Source organism: Petromyzon marinus, chromosome 22 (genome assembly GCF_048934315.1).
Source record: "Petromyzon marinus isolate PM22_M1 ecotype Great Lakes invasive population chromosome 22, UKy_Petmar_22M1.pri1.0, whole genome shotgun sequence".
Taxonomy (NCBI): domain Eukaryota; kingdom Metazoa; phylum Chordata; class Hyperoartia; order Petromyzontiformes; family Petromyzontidae; genus Petromyzon; species Petromyzon marinus.
Window position 1 is genome coordinate 18,050,636 of NC_133688.1, and position 15,009 is coordinate 18,065,644.

The window sequence follows — 15,009 nt, forward strand, 5'->3', positions numbered from 1 at the left end:
AAAAAGTCCACCAAAAGTCAGTTTTTTTTTAATAAACTACAGTATATTAAAGTTCATAATGAAAGTGTCTTTTTTCCCTCTCAGCTTTGCAATATCACCGCTGTATCTAATTACTGAGGCTCAGACACTGTAATTAATATAACTGCAAAGAGCCTATTTTTTTCCCAGTGCCATGGAAGTTTTGGAGCTCTCTGCTCATGTTTATTTTTGATGTCACCTTGAGCATGATGCACAGGAGGTGTGCGTAGCTTCCACAGAAGAATCGGCAGCCCTTCATGCCCAGCGTGGCATCGTTCTTCACAGTGTCCTCTGCCAGCTGTTTAATCACCTCCTCATGGGGCACCAGAACTAAACACCATGCAAATGTGAATGCACAGTGAAGTATGAAATGACTACAGTGTAAGCGGCTTAGAAGGCAGCCTGGGTTATGGTCCCTATTGGTTCACAGCCGTAAGATGCAGACTCACCACCTTTTGTTGTTCAGCAATGCATATAAAGATGCTGACGGCGTAATACTAGCTCCGCTGTATAGTACTGTATATATGTGTGCTAGCCATTAATATGCATTGGGATGCTGTCATGGTGTGATGGCTGGCACGCTGAACTCGCGATCCAGAGGTCACCGTTTCAACTTGATATCCCGGTGCGACAGCTGACAAAATGGTGCCAGTTTGTTAAATTGTAAAATACAAGAATAAATGTGCTGCTGTTCTTCCAAGACACCTGCCCGTATTGGAAGAGTAGGCCAAATATTTATAGAATTGTTATCTAGAGCTCCATTTAGTGGAGCCCCTTCTGCCAGAAGCAGTGTGAACAAGCAATTGCAAGGCTGCACCTTAACCTAAAAGGCATAATTTTCAGCAAGAACTGATCATAGTTGGATTTTCAATTAAATATGCATTTGCATCAGGGGGAGAAATTACATGTGCAGCATTTACTATGAGTGTGCACTTTCAAACGATAAACATTCCACTGACAAATTAAAAGCGACATTGGAACTTCCTAATAAACACATCAAACATTTGCCACATATGGAATTGCTCTGAAACATCTCGTAATAACGTACATAAGTACAATACTTTAAGACAGGTAGTCAAAATGGACAAAATGTGAGCACGATAATTGTAAAGCAAGCACAGTGTGCTCCGAAAGCAAAGTGAGCGTGGCAGTTTCAGCATCTTGACCCACCTCCATCACGCATCAATGGTGACTCGAATATTATCTCCGAGTACAGGCCGAGGTAAGGTTTGAGCTCTTGTGGCACCGGGGTGGTGTCCAGCATAACTATGTACTGTGAAACCAAGCAGATCAAAGGGAATAACATTACTTACAATGCATACATTTTTCATGTCACCTTTGCCCAAACATCGCAAGAAATCAAAAACTATAAATGGAGTGGCCTAGTATTGTTTTGCTGTCCGCGCAATGATTCTCAAGCTAAACATTGATGTAACTCAACATGATACCAGCCGTGCAGATTATTGCTCTTGCATGTTTTATTTTTTTATAGGCATTATGAATTAAAACCTTTACTTGCACAACGATCAACATCATTGGTCACTGCTAGATGAAGGACTTCTCTTAAGAACAGAGGACCATGATTATAAAACTTGTAATTTTTTAGTTTTTGCTCCTATATTACATGTTGGCTGACCGAAACACTGGGTACTTATTTATACAATCAGCCTATAATGGGAAGTACACACATGAAATTGACTCGATATGATAATTATGTCAGGTGCAGTCCTCAATTCAAAGTGAAAAGATTTAATTACACTCCCGGACGACAGATGAGCCTTGTGTTACACTGGCAAATATACATTGTATGCACGTATGTTGAACTTCTTTCGCACCGTACGTCGCCAACCGTGATAATTGGAGGTGCGGAGGAAGGTCAACAAAACTATTCACGAATATATTTAAACTTTATAATAAGGTGTGTGCTTCAAAACATTAGGATTGCATTTTAAACTGACATTTTCTCTTCCTATCAAGATCCAAACGCATGACAATCGTGGACATGTTGGCTTAACAGCCACAAGACAATGCCACACACTAGCTTGATAATTATTCAACACGCGTTATACCAGAGAAATCCAGCAGACGGCGCAATTGCTAACATTAAGTGGAACCACTGTAAAAGAAAAAACTTCGCTAACATAAAATTACCGTGTTATGATTTTCTCAACAGCACTGGCCGTTGAGATTAAACTTTTAATATAAATGGTGCCACTAAGAATAATTAGTGTTACATTCTTCACCGTGGGGATCTAAGTGTAAGGCTAATACTTTCCATGAATTGATGCCTTTATAATGGTATTTTTTTATTCTCTGCTGTCAAATTTAAGGCAAACTATTCTTTAGAACCTACAGGCAACTCAAAAGTTGTAATCCTTTGTCGCAGTGTAAACATGAATTACATTCGCGTGAATTAAAATCTTATTTTTAAACGAACAAAACCCATGCACGGAACGCTTTATTTTTTGCTACGCCTTCAATAACAGCCCCCTCCATCTTCCCCCCGAACCCCCCCACCCAAAAAAAAAGGCTCGTTAGATTTTTTAACAGCAAAGGCCTCGCCCAGGCTTGCACCGCTAAAATACAAAAAAAAAAACCTGCCTGGCCCTGTAGAAGAGAGCGCTCCCGAATTCCTTTTGTCAATCAACACAGTGGGAAGAATGCGGAAAAAATTTCCTCCAGGGCACGGCGCGCTCTCTGTCGCCCCGTCGCACACGCTGCTTGTATCAGATGGTCCACAGAAATCCTCAAACAATGCCCTGGTGTGCTGTAGCCGTTGGGCGGGACACGGTGGCTGTGGCACATGTACTTGCTGGCGGCGACAGGTCAAATGGAAAGGTGTTTTGAATTTTTATTTTTTGTTGTTGTTGCGATTTCGTACAGAATCTGTCGATCGTTAAACGCAACCCCCACCCCCTCCCCCATGTGAATACCAGCGAGGCGTACTTTGAGAAGGCAACGTGAACGCCACGGGACCGCAACGCATTCGGCACGAACGAAGGTAATGATTATAATGACAAAGATAATGGGAGGGGCCAATTATTCCCTTCCTGCAATTTCTCAAGGTGTCGGAAAGACTGTCAACGTGTGTATCGTAACAAAAAAAGCAGGAAAAGAGAAAACACTGGACAATGCCTTTTGCTAACACTGCCTCTACTACCATGGCCAACGCTCCCAAGAGCGCCTCCCGTAAATTCATCCACCCATGTTTTCTACCATCTCATCCGGAACATGCTTCTTCAACACACTGTGGGTTAAAAGTACTTTCTGCTTTTTGCTCAATGCTGCTCGACTTTCTCTATTATCCTCTCCATTCCCAATTATTATTTACGCGTCGGCTTTAATCTACCATCCCTTCAAGAGTGGCGTTTGTTGCTGGCCGTTTGGTGCCATGAGAGCCTGTGCTCGTCAAAACCGCGATAAAACTATACATGAAGCGCAATTCGGCTCGTCAACAACAGCCCCCGATCATAACACAACTTCACGCTCATGCACAAGAATGTTTGGTAGCGCGCGGCATTGCATTGCACTGAGGGAGCGTCGCACGCACGCACGCGCACACGCACACACACACACACGTCACGCTCGCTCTCACCCGGACAAAGTTGGAGTGAACGTGGTCGAGCTGGAAAGGGAAGCAGATCTCGTTCAACGGGAAGCGCCCGTCTTCGCCGAGGCCCGCCACGTGGCAGACCGATACGTTGGAGATAGGTTTTATGGGGTGGAAGTGGATGCTGTCCGTGCTCGGGATGCGCAGGCGGCTCACAATTTCCTCCGGCGGCTCTTTCTATGGTTGGTTGCGAAACGATGTTACAGTCGTTACAGAGCAGGTAGTGGATGTGTGTGTGTATATATATACACAAGGGGTGAATCACAAACTGACATCTCAGACACCCAGCAGGGTTGAATTTGCACAAGCGCTTCGATGCGTGACCACCATTCACAAACAGGGTTGTTATAGACCTCAGCGCTATGTGCTTGGGGCAGCAAAGGACAATGTACCAAAATCCATTGATTTATTGCGCGTTCCCACGAAGGTTGTGAACAGCGGAGATGTAACGCTGCATTGATTCAACAACTAAAATCAAATCGTTTGCTCATGACATAAGCGTGCTATCATACGTGTAAGAATTGATGGCCTTCCATCTGCATATGTTGAATATAATTAGTTAATGTGACGCCATGCAACCATGCTAAACAATGATTTAATCTTGAAAAGAATTGCATAATCATGACAATTAATCACATTGTGAACCTGGGTATGGCACCTCAATCCCATAATGCGAGTAGTTTATGGAATAAGTAAAACAAATATCACGTGAGAAAAGAAAAAGTAAATAAACGTTTAACATTTCAGTGAATGCAATAAGAATCTTCACCACAATGCGTATAATAAATTTAAATAAAAATCCATGCGACCACGGAGAGAACATGCAAACTCCAAATATACAAGTGTTTGGGTTGGGATCGAATCCACGACCTCATGCATATCCTAGGCGAGGGAGTTAACATCTCGCCATCGTGCCACCCGTAAGTTTGGGTCTAGTGCGGGTCGCACCTCGTTTTGCTGTAGCGCATTCTCTATGATCTTGGCGCACTTCAGCAGCCCCTCCTCTCCCAGCGTCTCTCGCTGGCGCTCCACTCTCCCGCTCTCCGCTGCTTCCATTTCCACCTGCAGCGCATGGCTGGGCTCCCCGACAACCTGCAGCAGACAGAGATCCCCCGTATAGCCGTAACAGACTGTTGGGGCAAGCGCTGTTAGCGAACACCTATGAAGGTCGACACGGCGCACTAGGGGGTGGGTGGTCAGCATCACGCCTGGTCGCTTTTGTCTCCCTCGTGGCGATGTTTACATACTGCACCAGGTACTCGTTGGAGGCCGAGTCGGCCTAGGAGAGGCCCAGTCGGCCTAGGGGAGGCCCAGGACCAGTTCAGATTACCGTCACTGGTATTAGTCGTTAGCGTAGTGCAATAACGACTGCGCCATGCCTGCATGACCATTAAGCTTGATCGACGGCTGCCGAATTCTCGAGACATTATTAACCAAGTTCTGCAGCATCAAAGACATAAAGATTGGTCGAATGCATTATTTTACGGAACAAAATACATTAATTTGGTCATCCTTCTAAAAATATTTTTTTTAAGACTTGAAGATAAGGTCATAACGTTTAAAACTATGGGTGTAGCAATACGTATCAATTAATCGACCAATATGGATTCTTAAGCCTGGGCAACAAGTGTACGAATCATTGTTTTTTATTCATACTTCGGCCCCTTCAGTCACGAAAGACCACTTGAAATTTTCATCCTCGAATGGAATCGTGACCCTGAATCGTGGAAACTCACAGAATGCCCAGGATCGTTACACCCATCACGATTAACCCCGTGGCTTGCAGCATGGTGATGATTTATTTATTTTACCACGGTTTCTGAACACAGGCCCAAAGGCTCAAAATGCCAAGCAGCCAGCGACAAACGGCGCAGCCGAAGATGTAACAGATAAGAGCTAACATGTATATTTGAATGAGCAAGGTGATAAGAAATAAAACAAAAGGAGGGGATTTCAAAGTTGAGTAATGCGAGGGAAGAAACAGACAAAGAAGTGTTGTGACCTGCAGTGTGGAGAAATTGAGAACACCTTCATGAGTAATTCAGCTCAAAGTGGTGACTAAGACAGGTGGACTCGGGGTCTACGGAGTTCAATAATCAAATATTTTTGTTCAACATAGCTCAGCAGTAGGAGGAAAGAAGCATTAATATTTTAGTCTTTTGAATGCGCATGGCAGTTGATCACAGCATGGATAAGACAAAACAGTCTACATGGTAGGGCGAGGCCACGACACTGCTGGGCCGCTGCTTTGCGGTCGTCGTGTGGGCAAGTGTACCGTGACACAGGGCTTATCAACAAAGTAGAAGTTGAGGAGGTCCAGCCAATACTCCACCGGCTCCTCCGCCAGCTTCTTGAACGCCTCCACCTGGTTCAGCCGCTTGCGCAACTGGAAATAAAACGTATCCACGTGTCCTTGGCTCTCATATTACCCAACCTAGTCACATCTACAATTCTGAATGACTGTGTTGGTTAGGTTTTATTTTTTTTAAGGTGGTTTTCCATTTTGTACAGCTGGATAGGTTTTACAACACATATAAAAGTCACCCCATAACACGGTTCTCCAAATTCCTGAAAAAAAGCATGCAATTCCCATGGCTAACAAGCATGCACCACTGTCACACCTTATCACAAGTGGGCAGCATAACTAATACTTTAAGCAAGGTGGGAAAAATTTATGGAAAAAGACATGTTGGAATGTTTTCCATCATCAAAAGGTGACTTTTTTTTTTACAGACTGTCATGTTTGTTTTAATATATCGCCGATAAACTTTGAGATTTTTTTTATTGAGAAAATCACTTCGTAAAGACAATGCAAACACACACTTCAGGTCGCTTAACAACAATCAGATGACTAGCATGGGCTTTGTGTAGGGCCACAAATTAAACTCATATTATCAATTGTTCAATCCAAGTGTCAAAAGGTACTCGAATGTGCTTCATGATAAAACCACGTATCAAGGGCTGAAAATCCATTTTATATATTTAAAAAAAACCCTGAAAACTAAACTATTTTTTATTTTAGCAGGTAAGTCCCACTGAGCGACATAGCTCTTTATCAGAAGTGACCTGGCTACAAATGATAGCTCAACGAAGTGGCGTCTCATGTGGAGACTTACAGCAGCCAAATAATAAGTGGGGGGGGGGGGGTAACTCCCTCCTCACATTGGGGGGGAGACGTGAAGGTATTGAGGGGGGAGGAATCTGTTTAGGGGGCAGCACCGCCACCGAACACAACTTCATTTAACACCCAAACCACGCAGGGTTCGAATGTCGTCCTCAGATTCTGATTTCTGCCCCCCCCCCACCCTCGGCCACAGCGTCTGTTCCCCCACAGACGATGCCACATTTTAATCTCCTTAAAGTTTGTTATTTGTCACAGATGGTGTTATATCACAATAAAAGTGTGCAAAAAAAACATTGATACTGCGTTGGCAATGGTACACAAGCACAATGAGAAAAAAAACCTCCCATTCGTCAATAACAGTGCAGTCAGAAATAAAATAAAATAGGCAACGTTTTGGGCAATGGCCCTCCTTCATTGCACTCATGTGCTATTACGAAGAGCCACTGCCCGAAAGGTCACCATTATAGATATATATTTTTTTATCTCTTCCAAGGCATTCTTATTGAAGAATGTGTTGACCTTTTGCTGTTAAAGTTAAAGTCAATTGGCTTTTATTGCCTGTCCACAGACTTTGAAAGCCTATTATTGTTTGCCCACCCAATTCTGCTCAATGTATGGGTGGCAAGGGTACCAGTTGCCCCATCTGTGGGCCCACCTGTGGGCACGTATTGATGATATACACTTGGCCTTGACATATGATCCAGAAAGGTCTGACTCAGTATCAACTCAGCTAAAGGAGTTTAATAATATAAATCTATGCGTTTATATGGCTCTTAAATATTAATCAGCAACTCAAAGCGCCTTACACCACACATCTCAGCTAAGAAAAATTCCAAGGGCACCCCCAGTGACAGATGTCCCTGTGTGGCATAAAATGACTCGGCACCGGCCTGCAAATGAGCATTAATGTACCAGTAGGGAGTAGTAATTGCTAAGTCCAATCCCAATTGAGTAATTCGTGGGTTAATTTTTCATGACGCCGGCATTGTGAAGCAGGCGGCGCATATTTATGGTTTCATACACCGGCAGTGATAACCAGGGTGGCCTGCTGGATTCAAACCGAAAAAAGATTACAACAAGCGGCAACCCCACTGCCGCTTGGCTACGTTACTGCTCGGTGGCGGTGGATATCCACGTGGCCTGTGATCCATCCAGCAGTGTCGACGGCGTGAGGGCTCGTGGATCAGACAAATGTCGTCAAACTCCCTGCCCAGGGGAGGCCGAGACGCCATACCCTGGATCGCCGGAAGACGGTGGTACGGCTAAATTGTGGACTAATCTCCGTGTGTTCCATCTGTATGGCATGGAGCGTCTGGCCCCCTCACACCCGTGGGTTTCCTTCGGGTTTCCTCCCACATGTATAACGCTCGTTAATTGGCAGAGAACATCTTAATGTACAGAGGACTGCAGAGCTGGGGCAATTGTTGGTGCCGGCTCACCGCCTGGCTGAGGCAATACTGTTCGGCACGTGACAAATTGAAATAATAATTAACAAAGCGTTAAGTAGCAAAGGGGGAGAGATTCACGGGTTCCCCCCGTCTCTGCCGCATCTGCGAAGGCAGCGACCCCCCCTCTTTAGCACGTCATGCCGAAAACGTTCCGTCGGGCAGAGCTTCCCAATACCTCCTCCTCGGTATCGCCGTAGAGGAAGTGTCCGATGCAGGAAAAAGCGATGGCTTCGTGTGGGTGATCTTCAGCCTGAAAGAAAAACAAAAAAAACGAAAGGTTGAAGAGTAGTCATTCACGCATACCATAAATCCAACAAGATTTGTTATAGTACTTTGACTGACCCAACACTTAATAAAACAAGAGATTTATTTTCTTCGGGCAAGGCCGTTGCACTGTTTGTAATAGCAAACCACAGCGACTGAGTTTAATGGCACATGAGTCGGATGAAAACTGCTGCTGACAAACGTTGCCTGCGTCTGATGAAGGATTCAACATTTTTTTAAATCCGCAGACTACACAGCGCACTTCCCATCTACCGAGGTGATCAATCGTTAAACCAACTTTCCATCAATGGCAACGCCAGGCCTCCTACCATACTCACTTCCCCCACTGCTAATTTACACCTGGAGACATTCCAATTATATATGTCTCACCAAATATTCAACACGATTTGTACAAACGCTACATGAAGCGTGCGTTTAAACCACCCGCGTATATTGTATTGTAGCAGTTACATTAAAGTTTTGATTTCCGATAGTTTGGGGGGGGGGGGAAGGTGTGATGATTAGAGGGGAAAACCAGGGACATTTTAAGCACTGGTAATGCATTTTAAAATTGCGTTCCCTTCTTCACTAATAGGCCGACGTCTTACTGAAGTGTGTTTTTAAAGGGCTCTCCAAAACGAACAAGCAGGATACTTGGGTGTTGAGGCATCGTCTACTTAAGAATCGCAGCATGCGAAATCCATCGGCGATGCGGCAAAAGAATAAATGGCTAACTGCAAAGAGCGTGCCGTTCCGGGTTTTATGGCATGGCTCATCGAGAGCGCGTTCATTCACGGCATTCAGCGGTTTAATGAAGCCTAATAATAGAAATATACACGTGTAAAGCCCTGACACATGCACCAGAGAGGCCCAGTTATCCTGGCAGCCCCGACCTGCGCGTTGGGAGCACTCAAGGGACGACGTCTGTACGCGTGAAAAGCCCCAAAGGTTGGCGATGGCGGAAAAAGCCGCCCCCCTCCCTCGGCTTTGCGGAGACGCGGCGGTGACAAGACGCTCGTCTTTCAGTGCGTCGCCGCCTCGAGCACAAAAGAAACAGGCTGGGTTGGGTTGCTGCACAGAGGCGAGAGCCAATTGTAAAATTGGACTGGACGTTCATAACAGCTAGAGCGAACACCCACCCCACCTCCCACCAACTCCCTGTCTGCTCGCCACCCACAACCTCCACCACAACGCCCCCTCCTGCCTCTGACCCCCCCCACCCAACCCTCTGCCCCCCCCCACCCAACCCCCCCCCCCCGCACCACAACAATTTTAAGTAGCGATTCAAGTGCACACGCAGATTTCTCACGAGCAGCATGCACAGTGATTTTGTGAACAGGTTTTTTTTTCCCTTTCTCGAGATAATTTACTTTGGAAGTTTTCCAGCGAGTGTGATGGCATTTGCATTGTTATTTTCACAAGTTTATAATCATCCTCGAATACGCAGCCATGATTCCATCCCCAATGCCTGCAATGAATTGGCGACAGTGCTGCATTTTGAGCTGTATTCTCGACGAGCAGCCGTTATTATCTTAGGCAGCCAGTTTCAGCGCGTGCTAAGTGATTCTATTACTTTTCAAAAATTTTTTTAAGAAGCTTTGCTATACATTTTCACTTTCTGGCATTCACAATATGTGACGGACTGGGACTTAAATATAATTCATAATAAAAGGTTTTTGGGTCAGATTGCGTTATTTATAAATGCGCCGTAACCTTTATTATAAATATAATATTGGTCGCGAAAGACTACGTGTTAAAGTTAAATATGATTATGCTATCCTGAAAATATTAACAGCATAATCATGGTCTCCACCTGGTTCAACAATGGCGGCAAAAAATAAAAAAAACATGTATTAAATACAATTTTACAATTTAATTTGGCTCAATTTCCACTTCTCAAAATTAAGTGCATCAGTTCGATTGTCGTGCAATGCGCATTTCTCTCTGTGGCAGGGCGAGTGGGAAAGTGTTTCCCCATCGTGTTTCTAAGAGGCGATTGTAGAAATTTTCAGAAGCAGTTGTCATATCTCATTCCAAGAGATGTTCTCCAACACGGGGGTCATGCACATTCTTTGTGTCGTGGAATGACGCCAAATGGCACAATCGAGTTAAAATTGGGGAAGATGTTTTTATTTTTGAAAGATGTAGTTCCTTTGAAGACGGTCACAACTAATGTACGTAATGAGTATTTCATGATTAGAATCAACTTCACGCTCCGTAATGCTGGAAACTAAAACAAAAACTCCATCACGAATGAAAATGTATTTACGAAAATCAGAAATGTGATGTGTGCACTTGTACCTCGTTTCAATTAGATTTAACTTTCTTCGTCAAAATAAAGAGTTTGCTAATCAACATTGTTGTACAGCATTAGAGAATATATTAACCAGACATCAGAGAGACCAAACTCGATATGTTCTGAAGTAAACGGGTAACAAATTGGCAATATTTTCACACCATCACTTTAACTCCAATTCAATAAATGTCTGACAAGTGGAATGCAGCGAAGACCTTTGTACATGGGGGCTACACATACCTGCATTCCATAACAAAATTGACGAGACTTTTGAACTACGCTTGTGAAGGGTACTGTAATGGTACACCTGCCTGATACGGCATGGAAAGAAAACATTTACACAGAAGTCTCTTGAGTCCATATTCACAAACTCTACATCTGTCATCCAGCTATGTAAAAGGAACAATACAAATATTATTCCAGGAAGCCAATGCATGATAATGGTTATAAAGTCCATCTCAAGATTTACACTAAACATAAACGTTACGAGCAAGCATGACATGTCTGCGGTTTTCGACTGGTATGCACAACTGCCAAACGGCAACGACTTTCCAAGTTCGCCCGTTGCGATGAAAGATATTGTCTTTTTCGCCGTAGTGACATTTTGTGCACCTTAAAAAAATGGCAGTGAGGTGGGTGAGAATAATAATATATATAATCAGGCAATGGCCATGGCGAAGCAGATGCCTTGGGAAAGGTTCTCATCTCGGGCCATTGCGTCACACGGACGGTACCACAATTGTGTTCATAGCGGATAATCGCCAGACCTTACGGTTCATGCTATCGAAAGGCAACATATGCACAAAGCCCTTCAAGGTGCCCAGGCAGTGATGTTTGGATGTTTCCCCTGACTTGTACCAAGCTCACTTTAAATGTAAAGAAAATACAAATATTCTAACTGGACTATGTATAATAAAAAAATAAAAGCTAATTTTACTCAACTATGATGTTTGCTGCATTGCACAGAAGCTACAACTTGCAGAGAAAAATGTGAGCGGGTAGCATAGAAGTTATATAAATGAGTAAACATATAATGCATTAGCAGCGTCTGTAATATATAATAAAAAATGACCTGTTTTATCACGTTCACTGCTTCTTCATAACAATGTTTGAAAGAAAAACAGAAAAAAATGTTACTGAATGGCCTGAATGCATTTTTGGTGGTTTCCAGTGACTGGCAGGTGACCGTGGAAGCTGTGCGGGCCAGGACTCTGGGTGGGGCCGCGGGCCACTCACATGGTTGAGTGCCTCCAGAATCTGCCGGGCGATGACGGTTTGCATACGGGGCATGTCAAGAGCCTCCGTGCCGTCCCCGATCCTCCGCAGCGTGGCCAAGAGCCTAGCAGCAAGCACAAGACAAGACAACGATCCCCCTTATAGTCTTAAACTTTTGAGGGTAAATGCCGTTAGCGAGGAGCGCCTGTTAAAGCCGGAACGGCATATGACGGGGTTTGGTGGTCGGCACCACGCTTGCCGCCCAGGTACTCATTTGAGGCTGAATCGACCTAGGGGAGGCCCAGGACTGGATTCAGTTAATAATTATCTCTGGTGTTGTTGGCCTCGAGCAGGAATCGGGTCGCCGGATTCATAGCACAGAGTGCTAACCCCTACACAAACACTCCCCTGCATGTACACATCACATAGACACACGTGCATTCGCACACATGCGGCCATAAACACACATTGTCGAAGAAGCCTAACCGACTATCACGGCCATTTTCAAGATGGGCACCGCTAAGTATTTCTAGCAATATATATTCGATATTAGTAATTTTTGGGTTATTTTTAAAATTTGGACCATGATGCCAGTACACAATGGCCTACTCTTGGGAACGACATTACGGGATCTTTAATGTCCACCGTGCAGCAGACGGCTTGTAACATTTTTATAGTTAATGCACCCGCAGTATTAATCTGGGCGGCTGAATTTTAACCGTCAACCTCTGCAAACAAGAGGCAAATGTGTCACGTCATCGCCCAACACTGATTATGGACGCTGTAGGGGCCATCAATGATAACCACTAATTTATAAACAACTTTCACATTTGCTCCAATCAATAATTTGTTGTTTTTTTATTATCCCAAAAAAAGAACAAGGACTTGTTTACAATTTATAGCAACAAGCGGTACATTCTACACATCCATTCCATGCACAGTAGGCGAGGAATGTGACGTTTAATTAATCGCGAATGAAAATTGTGAGATTAAAACCCACACATTGTGGTAGTGCGCTCAATAACACGTTGTTAGTAGATTAAATGAAGAACACAATATTGATTAAAGACAATGAGATGTTTGAGAAATTAATAGCTTTGTCTTTAACTCAAACATTTCCACAATCGACCAGGCTCAGCAGTGTGATAAATCCCATAAGGTGGCCAAAACTGGCTGGTGTTAAAAGATGCACTTATATAAAATATAGTAACTGATTAAAGTAAGTTTTAATGAGCTCCTGCCTGCAGGTAATTCCACAATAGGATTTATTTAAACTTCCTCACTTCAAAGAAAACTCAGATGAAATCAAAGCCCTTTGTTAATCCACTGCTGGATGAAGCTCTCTCCACATTGGGTCAGCCACAGGGGAGATTTGACTACACTTCACACCAGTCAGTGCGGTTTTGTGTCAGGGCAGGATACCCAGCACCGCTTAAGATATCACTCCTGACTGACAATAGCCATCACTGGGAATTAAACTCGGGTGGCTTTGCTCATAGTGTGAACGGTGTCCAAACCACTATGCCCCTACACCACTATAAAGTAATTGATAACATTAAGACTAAATTCGGTCTTAAAAAACAATAATGAAACGGTTTGAGCTTTAAAAGAATGTGATTACGCCAGCAGTCTCACAAGTGTCAACATCAGCAGGCTTCTGCCCGTACACAAGCGCTCAATGCTTAAGCCTTAGCCGTCTCTCCTGTACGGAGCAGTCATTATTTACCGTAAACACGCCGCAAAGACTAATTGCATAAGCGCCGTTCAAAGACCACCGCGTGGGACGTAGAGCCACGGGCTCCGGTTGGAACACTAAACCTAATTCGGCGATGGCGCAACGGCAATGCTTCAGTCTCGCATCTTGTTCACCGCTCACCTGTTCGCTACAAAGAGTGGAAATTTAATTTAACAGCTTTCACAGAATTGTTTCGAAAGAGTGTTCCTAGAAGACAGGATTTGATACACAGTGGCGCTTGAATACGCGCACAGCACACACACACACACACGATTGCCATGGAGATAGGTATGCATTTATGACAAGGCACTTACTTTTCCTTCACGTCGCTCAGTTTGGGGAAAGGCACATTGCAGCATTTTATGTAGACACAGCCAACACTGTTCTCGAGGATACTGCACCCCACCTGTGCCAACAGACGAGGGAAACAGTGATTTTAAAACACTCGTAGGACACCGCGTGAGCTCCGAAGCTAAACGGGCGATCAATTCACGTGCAACTTCAACACTTGTCCATTTTACGTATCCGCGTGCACGACATATTAAGCTTATAGACAGTATCACCGTTTACACTGTGGGTTTATCCTGATAACGTGAAAACACGTGCCTGAAATGCAACGGGGCAAACGGTCGAGTGAAATAAACTTCACGTAAAATATAAATTAATTGCACAAGATAACGTCCGTGACCAAATCACCCCGGGAGTGCGCCCGACCTCATGAGGGTGAGAAAGCTGTTCAGGGCTGAGCCCGGATATCGCTTGGTATAAGTGATCATGCACAATTGAGGTTTTTTTTTATATAAACTGCAAGGCTGCATGGCAGGCAGTGGAGGGCACTACAGTAATATCCACTCTGGCACAAAAATACGATCCCACGTCTATGCCCCTCGCCTTCACCAACGCACAATGACCAACGCGGTGAAGTATGGTCGAATAGCCGCTACGATCGGCACGGCTTGGTAAATTGACAAAAGGGCTGTCCATACAACATGTAAGCAGACAATTACTTTCTCCTAACGTTCATTATCGTATTGAAAAAATATCCAAAATCACGTTTGACAATACACACAAATGTGAGGCATACTTAGGCAAGGACAGCACATTAAGACTGTTTAATGCCCAAGGGCCAAGTAAACGTTAACACTGAATAGTAAGTAGTAACATTTAATAAAAGTGACAATTTGGCCAAGTCCAAGCAGATGTAGAATTGTACTGCAACACACACCTGCAATGGGGGTGTTTAACGAATAATATTCATGTCATATAAAAGCCCTCATTGTCATGGTTCTTTTCTGAAAA

At 44.1% G+C, this 15,009-nt stretch overlaps 1 protein-coding gene across 1 annotated transcript in view; it reads right to left on the reverse strand.

Annotated features, from left to right (window-relative positions):
- LOC116944882 (uncharacterized protein C05D11.1-like) overlaps positions 1 to 15,009 on the reverse strand; it is a 39,275-nt gene that overhangs the window by 14,478 nt on the left and 9,788 nt on the right. The window contains exons 9-16 of the mRNA XM_032958739.2: positions 14,025 to 14,116; positions 11,997 to 12,099; positions 8,376 to 8,450; positions 5,904 to 6,014; positions 4,577 to 4,720; positions 3,614 to 3,805; positions 1,189 to 1,291; positions 218 to 348 (exon numbers count right to left, since the gene is read on the reverse strand). Of these exons, the coding sequence (XP_032814630.1) occupies positions 218 to 348; positions 1,189 to 1,291; positions 3,614 to 3,805; positions 4,577 to 4,720; positions 5,904 to 6,014; positions 8,376 to 8,450; positions 11,997 to 12,099; positions 14,025 to 14,116 (951 nt within the window). The remainder of the gene's footprint in view (positions 1 to 217; positions 349 to 1,188; positions 1,292 to 3,613; positions 3,806 to 4,576; positions 4,721 to 5,903; positions 6,015 to 8,375; positions 8,451 to 11,996; positions 12,100 to 14,024; positions 14,117 to 15,009) is intronic.